Below are 17,187 nucleotides of genomic sequence, written 5' to 3' on the forward strand. Positions count from 1 at the left end.
ACTTGGGAGGAAAACCCCCCTGCTCTCCACCCCTGCTCTCACCCCTTTACACTGCCATTTCCTATCCTGCAGTTTCCTGGAAAAGAAGGCATGGGGTGTGCCCTAAGATGCAGGGAACAGGCAAGGCAGGGCAAGGCCCAGGAGAGGCCTTCAACCTTTAACAAAGAGCAACCTCTCTTTTAAGTGAAAGGTACCCATCCCTAGGGTAGAAGATAGAATTTCTCTGTACCTTAAAATAATGTGGCCCCTTCTTTTAGGATTTCATAAGTACTCTGTCAGAGACTCATAGGATTTTAATCCAGCAGTATCAAGAAACTTGAAGCATTGACTCATCTTAGCTGGGTCCCTAAAAGCCAAACCAGGCCCTTTAAAAAATCAACCTGTAGATCTTTAAAACGGAAATATGAAAAGTACTTATAAAAGTACTTTTAAAATCAGTGATTCAGGGCAGTTAGGTAGCTTAGTGAGGAGAGAGCCAGGCCTGGAGATGGGAGGTCCTAGGTTCAAATATGGACTCAGACATTTCCTAGCTGTGTGACCCTGGGCAAGTCACTTAACCCCAATTGTTCAGCCCTTACCACTCTTCTGGCTTGGAATGGACACTTAATATCAATTCTAATATAGACGGTAATGGTTTAAAAACAAATTCATGATTCGCTTTACAATGCAGCAAACTCTGAGCTATCAGCTTCATTGTTACCTGCTGGTTGAATCATAGAGGAATGAGAAGGGAAAGTTAGAGTGCTTCTCTCTTAAATCCTGCTGGACTCTGACTTTATAGCCTTTGCAACAAAGGTTGGCTGAATCCCCTGTGACCCTAACTTGGAATCCCAGAAATCTGGTCAATTTGTTGTACCTTCCTTCTGGAGATAATTAACCAAAAATAAAATAACCCTTTAGATAGGAGCCTCCTAAATCATATTTTCAGCCTAGACCTCTGCCTACCCTGCAAAGCCATTTAAATGTTCTTTGAACCATTTTCTCAGAGCTAGGGATTGCCCAAGTAGTCTTGACCAGTACTTCCCCTCCCTAGATGGTCTGTGTGCTCTCACCTGTTGGCCGTTACCCAGTAGTTGCCCCTTCCATTGCACTGTTGTTTGTGACCTATGAGATCTCCTGCTAGGCTATAGATTTTTTTCAAGCCACAGAGCCCTAGAATATACTTATCTCCCTAAGCCACTTGGACATCCTCATGGCCCCAGTGCTTCACTTATTATATGAAGCAACTGGAATAATAGAAAAGGGAACATCTCTGATGGCATGCCCCTCTCCCTCAAAACCCTGGAGAAAAAAATGGTTTAAAAGTCCCAGGCAGCCATGAATACAGAGGAGAAAAGATCTCCCAGCAGAAACATTCACCAGGCTTTCAGAAAAGCTTTTAAGTCATTTCCTGTTGAGTTTAATCCATTTAGTCCACAAAGGCTTCTTAATGTACAGCGAGGCCAGTTGAGATGTCACTTCATCTGCTTTTCCTGCACTAGACTTGGGAAGCATCTGCTGAAAGAAAGACATTGTGGAGGAACATTGAATTAAGTGGCCGATCCCTCAATTAATTTGGAATTGGTGCTTCGAGGGGCCCAAGATACACCTCCTGCCTTTCCACTTATTAACTTGCTTCTGTCTGTCCATTTGTTTTTGTGTCTTTTTGCCAAGTTCTGATCTGTCTGTCTGGTTTGTTTGTTTTTTTTTTAAATTTTAAAATTCATTTATTTTACCTGGATTCAGTCGGTATGAAGTTCATGTTCACTCTGTGCCAACACTGTCCTTTTTGGCTATGCTCAGTCCCTTACACCAGGGTTGCTGGATATGCATTTGTTGGTGCTCCCTTACTATACAAAGCTATACAAGGGGCTTTAATATTTGATTGCATTTGAGGCCATCTCTCTCTACCCCCAAGAAAAAAATCTGGGGTCAGATAACTCTACTATTATTAATCCAAAAAAAAAAAGAAATTTAATAGAAAAAAAAGAATCCGTTTCTGAAAATTCCATACGATAGAGAAGCTTGTTCTCTATCGCAGTTTTTGGTCAGTCAGTTTGTAAAGCAAGCACTGACCACCCTGCCTGGCTTTCCACTGAGGTCTTTGGCAACTCCATACTTGATGGGTATCAGTGTCAAGCTGGAGTTCCCTGCTTCCCTTTAAGGGATGTGATTTAACTTTCCATTTTTGAAAGAGAGTTTCTTAGCCAACAACTCTGGTGCAAATTGAGCTTTTCCCAGGGCTTCCTCCTCACCTCCCAACCCTTTCCCAGCCAACCTGCACTTGTCGACATTTATTCCACTTGTGGGATTAGTGGAGGTGGTCAGACACAAAGCTTCTCAGAAAGAAGCCTTTTGTTCCCAAAGCCCCTTCTGATGAGGGCTATAACCAGAAGATACACTTTAGGATTAAACTAGTTTCATAGTTCAAGGACATAAAGTCAAATCATATAAAGTCAACCAGTAGGAAGGGGTTGGACTAGATGGCTTAAAAGATTACCTGCTCTGTACTTGGATCCCAGTACTGTTGGGTCCCAACCAAAGAAAGACCCCTCCCCCAAACCATTATGGGAGAAGTGGAGGAGAGGAGGACCAGCCCTTCTCCAGTTATTCTGCCCAGAAGTGCCAGGCCCATGTCTGGATTGCTGTGTATGCCTTGTTGGCTGGATTGATGACTGGAGAAGCTACCCTTAGGGGGAATCAGTGTGGAATAAATTGAACCTACTAATGACCAGCTATAAGATAAGACCTCCTTCTTATGGCTGGGACATACAGATGTGTGATGGCTTGGCTCTTGCAAGCCCAATGACAGACAGGGCATCCCCTCCATCAGAGCAACACCTGCTCCCTGGATATTCCATTGTCGTCTAAGTCCATTCCCCTACCTTAAAGCAGATGTTACTTTTTTCATGAAGGGCAGATAGAAGAGTAAGACCTTCTGACAGAGCCCGAAATGCTCTGACCAATCACCCTTTCCCAAGCAAAGGTACTCTAGGTCAGTGGTGTCAAATTCAAATAGAAAGGAATCCCTGTGGGCCACATATTAACTTGGAAAAAAACAATTAATGTTATGTTGTAATTTATTTATTTTAACTATTTCCTTGTTACATTTTCATCTGGTTCAGTTTGTGGCATGGGGAATTTTGAGGGGGCTATGAGTTTGACACTTTGTACTAGGTAGAGATGAACTCATGAAAAAAATGTGTCCTTGTTCCAATATGAGTCACCTCTTCTGTAATTTCTTAGATAGCTTTTCAGTAGTCTTCATCCATTGCAAGCCCACTCTTGGCAGAAGCCAGTTAACCTCACTCTTGGATGCTGGCTTCCTCACTGAGAGTGGTCCTTCAGGGCTTTGGGCACTATGTTCTGAAGTGTTGTCTGAAAGTAGTCCCTGGGCAAAAATCTAAATGGAAAAGGCATGAATGGTAAAAGGATTAGGACAGTAAGATTATACTAGCTAGATGTAGTGCTGAGGGATTTGATAGATAATTAAATAGACAGCAGGTTAGAGGTCAGGTGACAGCTGACTATCTAGACTTCAAGGCAGTGTCTTTATAGAGGCAAATTTGAGTCTGTTTGTGGAAATGCAAACCTATTTTCAATAAAAAGTATTGTGCCATAGTTCTCGGATAACAGCAAAAAAGAATTTAAATAAACCCTTTTTAATCAATAAACAAGCATTTAGTAAATGCTTACTGGGTGCCAGCCACTTCTTGGGCTTTCCATCACTGGAGACAGCAATCATATCAGTTTTTCTATCTCATGGATATCAAAAGGAAATCTTTGATGTTTTGTTTTTCTTTGGGGAGAAATTATACAAAAAGAATCATGTATGTTCTGGAGTTCAAGCCCTACATCCACATATACTTAATTAAATTGGTAGATTTGTAGAGGCCACATTTTGAGAGAGTGAAGAGTGTGTACGTGTGTAAAAGGAACCTATTGAGTTTACTTCCTTAAATGTGCTCCCCAAGTCCACCCCTAGAGGTCACTTTGTCCTCCTACTTCTAATTCAGAAAACAAAAATTGGATGGTAAGTGGCCTTGGTTACCTTTTCCCCCCATGGGCACTTTATACTATTGAGCTTCCTAATCTATGGGGGACTAAAGAATATGTCAGACAGATAAAACAGGCCACTCCCTTTAAGGAAGTTCTAGCCACCTTCCAGATTTAATTTCTTTAGGTATCTCTCCATCTAAATAAGTTTAAGGAAAAAGCCAGTGGAGAAATTAATGGTGGGCTCTGCAGAAATCTTTTCAGGAATCTAGGTACTTCACTGGTCCCAATAAGTCTTTCTCATTATAGTATGGTATTATAAGGACTGGGGAAAAGAGACATCATAATCTTCAACCCCAATGCTTTAATACCACTACAAAAAAAAATCTTATTTTCCCCCCTTCCATTCTCCCTTCCCCAGGAAAACCACAGGTATGGTTTTTCAAAAGGTGAAATTTGTCACTAAGGCTCATGAAGTTGTTCAATCACAACTAGGTGGTCTCTTGCTGGATAGCCTTTGAGCCCAAGCTCTCATGGTATGGTGGTGGTGTTACTGCTGGTATTTTTATTTTGTGCATGCTTGTGTGTCTTCTCTCTTGTTTACCATTTGCTTTTGGTCTTTCCTACTGAACAGCCGAGGTTCCGGAATCCTGCCCCATAAACATTGAGGAATAGGTATGAAATCCACCAAGTCATATATCTGAACAAGCATAACTAATAACTAACTCATTGTTGGGCGTCTAAGTTTCTCAAAAGGCAGTATGGTCCTGTTCTTGTCTAGCCACCTAGCTAGGGACACACCCGTACCCACAGACAGACACATCCTTGATTCCCTTGGCTTTAGTCCCCCAAGGAACAAAGATCCCCAAATCCAGCTGTGAAGAGTACTTAAGGATTTCCTTTGCTTCCTACTGCTCTTCCCATGGGATCCACCAGCCTAAGCCATCAAATGCTTTGGAATCAACAAGGATCCAGGGAATTTTGTAGGAAATGGGACAAGATATGTGATTTCATTGATCTAGGGAACTCCTGGATGAAGAAACTCTATAAGGCCAGCTCTTCTGAAACTTCATTTCTTGGAGCATTGCCTAGAGACCTGAAAAGTTGTGACTTTGCCCAGGATCACAAAGCCATTGTGGATCAGAGGCAAGATTTGAATTTGGACTTTCTGGGCTCTGAGGCCAATTCAGTGTCCATTATGTTACACTGCTTTTGTAGGAAATGAACAAAATCATTTTCCTCTTGGATTCAAGTGGATCACAGCTGCTCCAAAAGGGCTATAGCTCAGACTTGATTTTCTCTGGCTAGGAAAACTTCCCCTTTTAGAGTTTACCTGAATTTTTTTTGTCATCATCCCCAAAAGTCAGACCTAGCAGGCCCTTTTTAGACTTCAGCTCCAGGGACAGTAGTTGATATTTTCAAAGCCTTTTCACAAAAGTAATCTTATTTTATCTTCACAACCCTGTGACATAGATATTTTCCTTACCTCTCCTTTTACAGATAAGTAAATTGAGGCAGATTCAGCCGGCCAATAATAAGCCTTTCTTTAGTACTTATTATGTGTCAGATAACTGTGTTAAGAGATACAAAGGGGGGAAAGCCCCTGCCTTCAAGGAGCTTAAATTCTAATGGGGGCAATAACATATAATTATATACATGCTAAATATACAACATAGATGAAACATTATGGTGGGGAGGAGAGAAGCAAGAAGGAAAAGCATCCTGGCATGATAGCTAAAGACCTGGCCCTAGAGTCAGAAAAACTGATGAAGCTCTGCCTTTGGCACATTCTGTCTCTGTGATCCCAAACCAGTCACAACCTTTCTATGCCTTGGCTCCTGCCCTCTTGCCTCCAACTCCATAAAAAGATGGGGGTGGGGGTTGAAAGCAGATGTGGGTTTGCATTGGTAGAGGGAGTTCCCTCTTTGAGAAGAGTGAAATCCTGTTCCGTGCAAACAAAGTCCCAGAGGCCCAGAGGGATTAAGGACTTTGCCTTTGCTCCTACTGCTAATGTCAGAGCCAGACTTTAAACCTAGGGCATCTTCCTAAACCTAGTGTTCTTTCCCTGTCAGGCTTTCTGCATTCACACTAAGCCCTAAACCAGCGTCCCTCTCTTTAGACTCAGCTAGGTTTGGTGGGCCGGGGTGCCCAGAGCTGCTTCAGGGGAGAGCTGCGGAGCACACCATGCGGTGAACAGCAGGCCCTGCTCTGCTCTCAGCATGGTGTGAAGCGAAGCCATGTCAGTAGGAGCCCTGGAAGCTATTAAGCTATCTTCCTGCAAGAACTTGCTGACACCATCCTGTCTCTGACACCCTCCATTGCTACTTATCACTTCCTCCCCCACCTGTGTCCTCTTTGCAAACAGTAGCACCTCAGGCCCAAATTAACATACATGTCTCACTCTCCTCTCATCCTTCCTGCCTTGAAAGTAAATCTCAGCTCCCAGAGTCTCATCCCCCTGGCCCACAAGAAGTAGACATCTTTCAGAAATCATGTTATTGTTATTACAGGGGATCTGGGGTTATGTGTATCAAGCCTATAGGTTTTTCTGTATCCCTGCCAGCTTATTCCTCAGTGAAAATAGCAGGGACCATTCCCACAAGGGGCAAGCCCTACACCTGTCTTCTTACCCCCGATTTTCCCTGACTCTCTCCCCATCACTGTTGGCTAGTTAATTGGAAGGGGTACACCTCCACTGTTCCAGTCACTGGAGGTTCAGGTAATACCTGCTTTCACCCCCTCCCCTCAGTGCCACACTCCTGTGCTGCCACCCATGTTGGAGAAGCCCTCTGGACCTAGCCAAAGACTCAGCTCCAATAACCTTCCTTTTCTCTTCCCCAGGCACCTGGCAGGTGGACAACAATGCTATCAGTTGCAGGAACAGCCAGTGCTGGCACTTGTCATCAAGCAGCCTAGAGGACCCTGAGAACGAGCCTTGTGTAAAGGGCTCCATGGCTGTCTGAAGAGTCCAAGCCCCTGTCACAGGGCTCTTTTTTCCATCCTCACATTCCAATGTGCCCCCACTGGACTGCTGACCTCCTGGGTATTCCCACTGAGACCTGTGCTGAATTTTTTATATTTGTGTGTAAAACTGGATATCAAGGGCATTCTGTACCTCCACCCAGCCTCTCTTCCTCCCTGGATTTCACCTGGAACAGATTGGAAGTCCTTCGACCTGGAGCTCAAGTCATGTTGATGAACTGGAGTCCATCGTTGCCTTTTCACAGACTTCTACCCATCTCCCCTCTCAGGTGGAATGGCGGCCTTTATGCTTGCTGTCTGGTCTCCTTTTTTCTCCCTAAGGTTATAGCAGGAAGGCTAAGAAACCTGGCTGCTTCACTCTCCTTTCCCCACGTTGTGTTATCCAGCCTCCAGCACAATTAAACTACCTTGGCAAACTCTTCTTTTGGGTTAGCCTTCATCCATGGCAGAGCAAAGCAGGCACTCTGTATTAAACAATCTTAAAGCAGTGCTTCCATCCATTCTGAAAGGTGGCATCCAGTGGGATGTTTGAATCTTTCCTATCGTAGAAGTCTGGCTTTTGCCTCATGTGCTGCCCTACAGACAGGCCCACTCCCTCTTCAACTGTTTGTGCCCTGGACAATATGCATGGATGAAGCTCTGCCTTTCTCCTTCCAGATGTGAGGAATAGGTACCGGTGTTTCTCACATCGGTGACCCACGAGGGTCAGAAGTAGAGCCCCAAAAGACTGCAGAGGTTGGAAAGGGAGGCATGTGGCATCAGTGAACTAACTAGACTCTATAAAGGGAGAGAGCAGGCCTCCTCCACCTCCAGGGCTTCCCCTTATATTCCTTCCTGCTCAACCTCAATGATTTGCTGATACTAAGAGGAACTGTGGAGGAGCAGCTCTGTTACAGATTGAGATCAGGTCAAATTAGGTGCTTCAGAACCTAAGTACATACAATAAGATCCTGAGCCCAAAGATTAGCCTCCAATTCAGGTATCATTCCTATCTCCCTGCTAGGGTTATTGAAGGAGGGGAGATCATAGGCTTTTGGGGTAAGGGGAAAGTTCCCAGGAAAGGTAGACCAGTGAAGCTTCTGGGGTGTGGTTTCCATTTGGGGAGCTCTTGTAATCCTTTGCTAGAAAGCCTTTGCAAGCCCATGCTCAAAAGACCTGGAACCTTGAGAAGAGCATCAGCTATCCCCTACCTTTCCCCATGACTTCCTGCCCTAGGAGAGGCCTGTTTAGAACCTAATGGGCTAAACTGTACATTCCTTGAGATGTTAGAAGCTTGTCCAGGTGTAGATGCAAACCAGTTTTGTTTTGTTTTGTTTTTTTCCTCCAGGAGTACTGGTTAAGGCTTGACAACTCAAACTAAGGCAGTGTTTTGAATAAGTAATTCTCATAAATATCTCCCTAAAGGCCCCTGCAGAAGTGGATTGGCTGGTTTGTTGGTCCCTTACCTGTCCAACAATCACACTCCTTCCTAAAGCAAAAATGAAAACAAGCCTAGTTAAGCAATAATCCCCTTTCTCGGGCCTGTAAGATCTGGGTGGTTACATCAGTCAGCATGCAGATCTACCTCTAGCAGTCACTGGGTAGTGTTAAACAGGATGCTTGGGGGGAGGAGAGGACTGAATGGAAACAACAGTTAAACAGTAGCTAAGCCAGCCAGGCACCTTAAACCAAAATAAATAGTCTCATTCCCTTTGCTGATTCCTTGTGTCCTTTGATGCTGGAGTGTCAGAACCTGCAGCTCACCCTCTGCCTCAAGGTAGCCAGCAAGAGACTTGAGGCCATGTCCCTAGAGGGGAGCAGTAGTGATCCTTTCCTTGTTTCTGAACTGCCTCTCCACCCCCACAGGCAGAGATGTAAATGTGGTAGAAACAGCCCCATAGCCCCTACTTCCTTAGATAGCACCTCTCTTCCCTCCCCCTCTCCTGCCTTTTTCCTCCTCCACTATTTAGATACTTGGCAGGTAGTTATCTGGTTCAGGAGGACCTGTCTGACAACAAAACCCATGGCCTGGCTTTGGAATGACCACCCCGCCCCCAAACAACAATACCAACCAAGGTCCACTTGGACCCTATCAGACTGAAGAAGCACATCAGGGATAAAGCTGCAATATTTCTAAGAAGGAGAGTCAAAAAGGCAGGTCAAGAAGCACCAGCAGAGGAAGGAGACCTCCATCTTCTGGATGGATCCATCGAGCAAAGAAGGGAGGTCTGATGGGAGCCACAAGCCAAGGGGATGACCTGAATAAGATGAGCTAGAATTGCAAATCACACCCTTGCTACACCTCACTGTTCCCATCCTATTCTTTCCAGGGATAGGGTGGTTTTGATTTGCTCACCAAGACTTACTCCTCCTCCTCCTGTTCCCCAGCCCAGCTCTTCCACCTGGATTCCACACCATGCTGGGAGCTCTCTCCTGAGCCTAAACTAGTGCATGTCTGAGCACTTTCATAATGAAGCAAGTATCTTATTTCGATGGGATGCTGGGGCTGGTGCAACAGTGGCATGTTTTCTGGAGACTCTGCACACTCTGTGTGTGTGTGTGTTTGTGTGTTTACTGTTAGTGACAATGTGTGCATCCCCTGCTACCTTCAGGGTGCACGAATGGCTATGCTGCAGGTGCCACATCCACAATGCAATGTTTCTGGATTGCTGCATGGTTCTCAAAAGTGAATAAAACTGTTTACAAGAGGAAGGGGCAGCTGGTGACTGAGAACTTGGCCTGCTTGTGAGAGATTTTGTCCTGCTTTTCCCCAAACGTCCTACAATTACTAAAGAGGTTCCCTGGAGGTGGGAGATGTGAAAGAGTAAGAGGTCAAGGTGAAGGGGGGAGAGAATACTTGGTGGGAGTTGACATGCCTTTCCCAGAGCTTCCACACCAACCTCCTGGGCAACAGCTCCCCTTTCCCTCCCCCCAGATGACCCCAGTTCTTGTACAGGCCTGTGTGATGAACTCCCCTCCCCAACCTTGATTCTGCTAAGGCAAACTGGAGAGCTTCTAAGCACACTGAGGCCTTCAATAATTAAACAGCAGGAACATTGGTGACTAGAGGGAGGCCAGAGGAATGGAGGTGAGGGGGGAAGGAGACTCCTGTTTGCTAAAAGTTAAGACACTTCAGGTGCCTTGGAGTTTCTGACCTCCACTGAGTTTGGTGTCTTGTGGCCCTTTCCCACTAATATATTGGGTATAGGAGTGTGTGGAGAGAAGGTATGGTGGTATTCGGTGAAAACTGGCATTCCCCATGTGGCTGGCCAGGGCAAAGGAAGGGCCATGCTCCCCACTCCGATCTGTTCCCTCATTTGCTTGGTTCCTGGGTGGTGGCATCGGAAAGTGGGAGAGACTTGCCAGCGATCTTGGACGATCCTGGAGATCAGGGGCTCGGGAAGGGGGGCGGAGCAATGAGAGTGCCAGAGGAGCAGCAAAGGCTGCAGAAGCCCGACCAAGGGACCCCGCACAGCTTAGAAGAGGAGGCCCCCTGAGCCTGCGCCCGGAGCTCAATCCCAGGAAGCTTCACGCAGTTTTGAGTTCTTCAACCTCCAGTCAAGCAGGGTGGGGAGAGGGGGCAACCGGCGAAATAGTAAAGCCGCCTCCCGGGGATCCAGGCGGGGAGCTGGGAGCTGCGCGGGTCTCCAGCTCTCAGCGCGGGGCCCACAGAGCTGGGCGCGGGAATGCGGGGAGCGAGGGGGGGCGGGGTGAGGATGGAGAAGTACGGAGTTCGAAGCGAGTTAGTGGGGTTGAGAGTGGCAAGTGCCCGCGGTCTCCATGGAGACGCGCTGGCCAATGACCGCAGCAGAAGCTGTTTATGGGGGTGGGGCGTCGCCATGGCAGCGAGAGAAGCCTTCCCGAGCAGCTACTTAATGCCGGTCCCAGGGCCGCCAGTGCTCAGAGAAGCGCAGTCGGGAGAGGGGGGGGTGGGACGAGGGGCGCTGGCGGGGCCACGAGCGGGGGGCGGGGTGGGGGTTCCCTTTCCTTCCAGAACCTTCCTCGGGCTGGGGCCGCGCTCTGAGCCAGGTAAGGGGCGGGAGCGGGGAGGGAAAAATAAAAAGGGAAGAAGGCGGGAGGGAGGACGGGGGGGCTGGGGCTGGAGGGGGCAGCCGGTCCCGAGCGGGCTTCCTCGTCCCAGGGGCCGACGCCCCCACGGGTTTGGGTGGCCAAGTCTTCCCGCCTGCCTCTGCTTCAGTCCCCAGCTGTCCCTGTGGCTTCTCCCGTCTTGACTTCTCATTTTCCACCCTCCCTCCCTGTCGAGCTGGTTTCCTGCGCCCTTCTCTACCATTTCTGCTGGGGTTTGGGGGCAAACCCACTGGATGCCTCTTTCTTTTAAGAAAGCGGGAAAGCTCGGGGAGTCCGGACCTCTTGCCCCCGAACATTTTGGGCTAGGAGTCCACTCTGGCACGTTTCTAGTCCATAGTCTGGGTAGGAAAGAGAAAGCGAGAAAAATGGGGTGGGTTTTCTGAAGTTGGGGACGGATTCATCCTAGACCCGACGTGTCTCCCCTTCTCAATCCCAGCTCGAGACGCAGGGGAAAACCTCCTTTCCCTCCCTGTTCCTCACCTCCCGCCCGCGTCCCACCCTGGCAGGGCGATTTAGCAAAACCCCACGCCTCCCGCGGCTTGGTTTCTGCCTCCCCTGGGGTGAGGGGCGCGTTCGGCCTTAGCTCTGTCCCCTCCACCCACCCGCTCCCCAGGCTTGATTGGCCCGACGTGTTTCCTGGAGGCAGCCTCGGAATGGAGCTAGGCACCGTCACTGCCACCCGGGAAAGCCTGTAAGCAGAGACGCGGTCACTGGACCAGAGAACGCCAGAGGACCGTCCCCGCACTCGGCACTTGGATGTTGATCCCACCCACGGGGAGGCCCCCCAGACATGGCAGAGAATTGGCTGCGTCTCTCTGGAACCGGGGCGATGGAGGAGGGCGGTCTGGAGGAACCCAGTGGCCTGGATGACAGCCTGACTAGCCTGCAATGGCTGCAGGAATTCTCCATCCTCAACGCCAAGGCCCCCTCCCTGCCCCCTGGGGGGACTGACCCCCATGGCTACCACCAGGTGCCAGGGTCAGTAGCCCCCGGCTCACCCCTGGCTGCAGATCCTGCCTGCCTGGGACAGCCACACACTCCAGGCAAGCCCACCTCCTCTTGCACTTCTCGAAGCGCTCCTAATGGGCTGCAGGCCCCACCCCCCGACGACGTGGACTATGCCACCAACCCCCACGTGAAGCCACCCTACTCTTACGCCACACTCATTTGCATGGCCATGCAGGCCAGCAAGGCAACCAAGATCACCCTTTCGGCCATCTACAAGTGGATCACTGATAACTTCTGCTACTTCCGCCATGCTGACCCCACATGGCAGGTAGGGGAGGACACATAGGCAAGGACCATTCCCCTCCCCCCTCCCCCCAAGTACCAGAAGTAATCCCAGCCCATTTGTGGTTAACATCCATCCTTCATCCTACTCTGCTCTCTCCCTCTCTCCTCTTCCCAAATCCAGAGTGGGCAGAAGCGTTGCCACCAGGCATTTTTCTTCCTCCTAGTTAGGACAGGGGAAGTGTGTGGTCTTTCTAACAACAGATTTGAGTTGGGTTTGGATCTTGGTTCCAAGTGTTTGGAAGAGTGGGTTGCCCAGATTCTGATGTGGAAATTGGATCAGAAATGGGACAATATGATTTCTGGCAAACGATTTTAGTGGTAGGGAAATTGGACCAGAAGAAACTTACTCCAAAACTTTTTAGAGAATTTGGAAGTGTGAACATTGCCATAGTTTAGCTTCTCCGAGTCACTTGGCAAGCCTGGGAGAGTGGGGGGTGGGGGGTGGAATTATTTCAAAGGATGGACAGAAGTTTTGTCCAAGACCCTAGAATCTTGCTTCAAGGTCACATGGGTTACTGAGGGTTCCAAGAACTTAAACCCTGAGGCTTAAGAATCCCCATACCTAACCAACACTTTTTTTTTTTACCACTGCTTTCCTCAAGGTCCATGTCAAAATTGACTAGCTGAAATTTGGGGGTGTTTGTTCTGGGGAGAGAGGAAACAGTGGGATGTGACAAGCCACTTTGACTCCCTTCTGGGATGTGTGTGTGTATGCACCCTTCCTGGCTGTGTGAATGTGTGCCTTTCCTGTAGCTTGTGGACCCCCCTAGAGGCCTCTCCCCAGTTTCCTGACTTAACTCCTCCCCTTTCTCTCTTCCTTCTCTCCCTGGGGGGGCAATTACCTGGGCCAGATGCTCCTCACAGGGGATCTTTCTATGGCTCTTATTAACTGTTCCAAGGCTCTGGAACTTGACATAGCACAGCCAAGGGGCCAAGGCCACCATGTAAACAGCCTTGCCAGGGAAGCCCTGCTCACCACCCACAGTTGGAAAGTGGAATGGGCTGGCTGAAAGAGTAGTGAGTTCCCTGTCAGTGGAGATGTTCACATGTAAACTAGAAGACTTCCACTGTTTTTCTAGGATGTTATAGAGGAGCTTTGTGTCTCATGTTGAAATAGATGACTTCTGATTTCCCTGACACCTCTGAAGTTCTCTTTTCCACCTCCAACCGAGGCAGGCATGGGGGGTTTAGCTTCCCTAGGTACCACACCATGGTTTGGGGCTGCACCTGAGCTCTAGGGAGGGGGATCCAATGGAAGGCTGATAGAGCAGGGGCCATGTCAGACTCTAAGCTGAAGGACCAGGGCCTTGGGTTCCCTATTCCCCACTTACGCTGCTCCCCCCTGCAAAGGTTAGTGGGGTTCTCTTCCCAGCAGTCTCCATTAGGGCTTCTGAATCTCCTTTTCCCAAAAGCCATGTTCACACTCCTTCCTGTGTCTGGGAGAGAGAGTGGATGGTAGAGGTAAGGAGAGAAGGGATGGGGGTGTACATTGGGTGGGAAGTGGGGGGGCAGAGCCAGGCCATTCACACTTGGCTAAAGTTTGAACCCTGACTTCCAGGCAATTGCTATCTAAAGAACCGAAGCTTTGGCAAAGTGGAGGAGGTGGCAGGGAGTGTGTGAGACAGAGCCCCCACACCCTATTGCACGGAGAGGCCCAGGCACCAGGAATGAGAGCTATGTTTCTAGCTGGATAATGATCAACTGGTGGGGTGGGAGGAAGGGGGCTCTGGAGGCTAAAGAGCAGCCTCAGGCTTAGCAAATAGTGAAAGCTCCTGGGTCCCCCTCCCCACGCAGTCACACACACACTGTTGGGCAGCTATGTCCTCATTCTCCCAGCCTCCAAGCTCCATAAACAGCCAGGCCCTGCCAGTCGGAGGCCGAGGGTGACAGCAGGTCCAGGCCCTGGGGGAGCTGAGGGTTTTGGCCAAGGGCCGGAGCGCCAGGAGAAGGGAGGGAGTGGGATTGGAGGCGGGTGGCACTCAGAGCCACCCTGTGGCTCGGAGCTCAGATGGCTGAGCAGGCAGATATCCCAGCAACAGGAAACAAAAGCCCCCGACAATGTCCCAGCTCCCAGTGTCCCACAGCTGGGGTCTGGGATCGGGGAGCCAGTGAGTCAGGCCAGAGGGCTTCCGTCCGTCCTCCCAGGAGCTAGATCTCCAGCCTTAAGGAGACCGTAGCCCAGAGGAAGGCAGGCACTTGTTACCCAGCTTTCTTTTTCTGTGCCCAAACTGGTCTGGCTCCTTTCGCCTTCCCCCGCTGACCCTTGACCCTTCTCTCTCTGCCCAGAATTCCATCCGCCACAACCTGTCCCTGAACAAGTGCTTCATCAAAGTGCCTCGGGAGAAGGATGAGCCAGGCAAGGGTGGCTTCTGGCGCATCGACCCCCAGTACGCGGAGCGGCTGCTGAGCGGCGCCTTCAAGAAGCGGCGGCTGCCCCCCGTCCACATCCACCCGGCCTTTGCCCGCCAAACCCCACAAGAGCCCGAGACGGGCACCTGGGCCGCACCCCTGGCTGTAAACCCCGAGGCCCAACAGCTGTTGAGAGAATTTGAGGAGGCCACAGGCGGTGAGACGGGCTGGGGAGCGGGTGAGGTACGGCCCGGGCACAAGCGCAAGCAGCCCCTGCCCAAGCGAGTGGCCAAGGCGCCGAGGCCCACCAGCACCACTCTGCTGAGCCAGGAGGAGCAGGGGGAGCTGGAGCCTCTCAAGGGAGACTTCGACTGGGAGGCCATTTTTGATGCAGGCACGCTGGGGGGGGAGCTGGGCGCCCTGGAGGCCTTGGATCTGAGCCCGCCCCTGAGCCCAGCCACCCGCAGCAACGTCGACCTGACGGTACATGGTCATCACATCGACTGCCCTGCCACCTGGGGCCCCTCCACTGAGCCAGCCACGGACGGACTGGACTTTGATGAGACCTTCCTGGCCACGTCCTTCCTGCAACATCCCTGGGATGAGAGCCACGGGAGCTGCCTGCCCCCAGAGCCCCTCTTTGAGGCTGGCGATGCCACCCTGGCTGTCGACCTAAACGACTGGGCCAGCGTGGGTGCCTTCTTGTAAAAAGGCTGGGACCCCCCCTCCCCACACCTCTGGACATAAGCCTCAGAATCAGGGCCCAGAACTCCCCCAAGACAGGAGCCTCGAGGACGTGCCTGCTCCGGGGCAGGGGCTGAGACAGGTCTTCTGAGGACGGGACACCTTTCAGGCTCATGCTGCCCCTGGGCGAGGTTGCCCCTGGGACCCCAGCCCACCTGAGGAATCCCCTTCCACACAGTGTTGCAGCCCCCAGGCTCCTCCCTCCCCCGCTACCTCCAGCAAGCAGGCCCTGAGGTCTGCCAGGACCCAGTTCTGTCTCCTCTCTTTCTCAGTGTGCATCTCTGTCTCTGTCTCTTTCTCTTCCCCAGGTCTCTATCCAGGGAAAGTTCCCAGGTACAACAGATGCTAATTAGGTGAAAGCAAATTAAATCCCAGGAGGCTTGGCCCAGCAAGGCCTCCCTGGGGGGTGGGGACCTGGCCCAGGACCGGGAGGACGGGAGGAAGGCTAGTATGCAAAGAGGGGGCGGGAAACTGGAGCCAGAAGGAAGGGAAGGGGTCCGGGGCGAGGGGGCAGGAGATCTCCTCTCCAGAAGCGGCCTCCTTTTAGTTGGGCCCCGAGCCCTTGAGGCAGGACTGAGGGTGCAGATTGTCGGGCTCGAGCCTAGGTCCAGGAGGCATTGTGGGATTCCCAGGCAGGCGCCCCTTCCTGGGGGGTGGGGGCAGCTGAGCTGTAGGGCTGGGGAGCAGACTAATGTAGTGAGTGTAGCTGTAGCTAAGAGAGAGTAGGTTGATTTAACTGGGGATGGGACCCCCTGACTCAAGGGAGTCGCTGGAACTGGAGCTCAGAGGGCTGGGGGATAGGAATTGGGTGTGGGGGAGGGTTGGGGTCCCTGCAGCTCCCCAAAGATGGGCTGTTGCAGGGGCCCTGTCCCAGCCTGGGGTCCCAGCGGACTGCAGCCCCACACCCACCCATGGGGACAATTTAACCTTTTTCATGGAAAGTTATTTACAATAAAAGAACTGAAAACACATATTGCCTTCTCCTTTCTTTAGGGGTAGTAAAGGCGGGGAGGGGGCCTGGGTTTGGTTGGAGAAGTGGCTTCCCACATCTTGTTCCTACCCACAATCCTGCGATGGGGGCTGGGGGGCCTTTTCCAGGGCCTTGGGGAGCAGGGGACCTCCTCCACACAGGCACACACATAGATTCACCTTTTCGGAGGGCAGCTAGGCGGTACCAAGGCTCATTGTCTTCCTGGGTTCAACTCTGGCCTCAGACCCTTCCTAGCTGTGTGACCCTGGGCAAGTCACTGAACCCCAATTATCTAGCCAATACTTAGGATTGTTTCTAAGACAGAAGGTAAAGACCCGAGTTCAAATCCTGCTTCAGACACTTCACCCTATTTGCCTCAGTTTTCCCATCTGTAAAATGAGCTGGAGAAGGAAATGGCAAAACACTCCAGGATCTCTGCCAAGAAAACCCCAAATGGGGTCCTGAAGAGTCCGACATGACTGAAAACTGAACATCTTTTCCTATGGGGGAAAGGCTGAGTTTGAAGGATGGAGAGCTTCCCCTCCTCCTCCTCCTAAGCCTCTTTGCAGGACCTGAGCTCAGGGATTTATGCAGAACTGCTGCAAGGCCCAGTGAACCCATGAACTCAGCTCCAGGAAATAAAGGGAGCCCAAAGTCCCTTCCCTGGAGCCCCAGGCAGGCGCTGCGGCCCCTGTCAGTGCCCAGGGAGCAGCCCATAGAGAAGGCAGCCCAGAAAGGGCCCTCGGGAAGGAGGAGGAGAGAGGAGCTCCCCTGCCTCGCCTCCCCTCCCCTCCCACTGGTGTACA

The 17,187-nt window shown here is 50.6% G+C and overlaps 2 protein-coding genes and 1 long non-coding RNA gene across 7 annotated transcripts in view; 2 read left to right on the forward strand and 1 right to left on the reverse strand.

The window, feature by feature from the left end:
- Window positions 1-9,669, forward strand: part of RNF157 (ring finger protein 157) — a 161,121-nt gene extending 151,452 nt beyond the window's left edge. For 3 of the 4 annotated variants that reach the window (XM_056817099.1, XM_016430634.2, XM_001369013.5), the window contains one exon: window positions 6,817-9,669. In XM_056817099.1, coding sequence (XP_056673077.1) covers window positions 6,817-6,938 — 122 coding nt within the window. In that variant the 3' untranslated portion in view covers window positions 6,939-9,669. Of the gene's footprint in view, window positions 1-4,609; window positions 4,651-6,816 lie in introns of all 4 variants that reach the window. The other variant, XM_007482598.3, reaches the window with a different exon arrangement.
- LOC103099591 (uncharacterized) lies at window positions 3,048-12,107 on the reverse strand. The gene is made up of 3 exons (XR_462187.3): window positions 12,024-12,107; window positions 11,256-11,363; window positions 3,048-3,382 (listed from the first exon to the last, which is right to left on the reverse strand). It is a non-coding gene; the product is annotated as an uncharacterized LOC103099591 (long non-coding RNA).
- Window positions 10,831-16,382, forward strand: FOXJ1 (forkhead box J1). 2 transcript variants are annotated; one of them, XM_016430636.2, is made up of 3 exons: window positions 10,831-10,965; window positions 11,639-12,301; window positions 14,605-16,382. In XM_016430636.2, exons 2-3 carry the CDS (start codon window positions 11,816-11,818, stop codon window positions 15,373-15,375), a joined length of 1,257 nt encoding a protein of 418 aa, XP_016286122.1. In that variant the 5' UTR covers window positions 10,831-10,965; window positions 11,639-11,815; the 3' UTR covers window positions 15,376-16,382. The 2 variants fall into 2 exon arrangements, with proteins under 2 accessions (XP_016286122.1, XP_001369080.1); XM_001369043.4 differs by having other exon boundaries at window positions 11,672-12,301.
- Window positions 16,383-17,187: the final 805 nt, after the last annotated feature.

This window comes from Monodelphis domestica, chromosome 2, assembly GCF_027887165.1.
Source record: "Monodelphis domestica isolate mMonDom1 chromosome 2, mMonDom1.pri, whole genome shotgun sequence".
NCBI classification, from domain to species: domain Eukaryota; kingdom Metazoa; phylum Chordata; class Mammalia; order Didelphimorphia; family Didelphidae; genus Monodelphis; species Monodelphis domestica.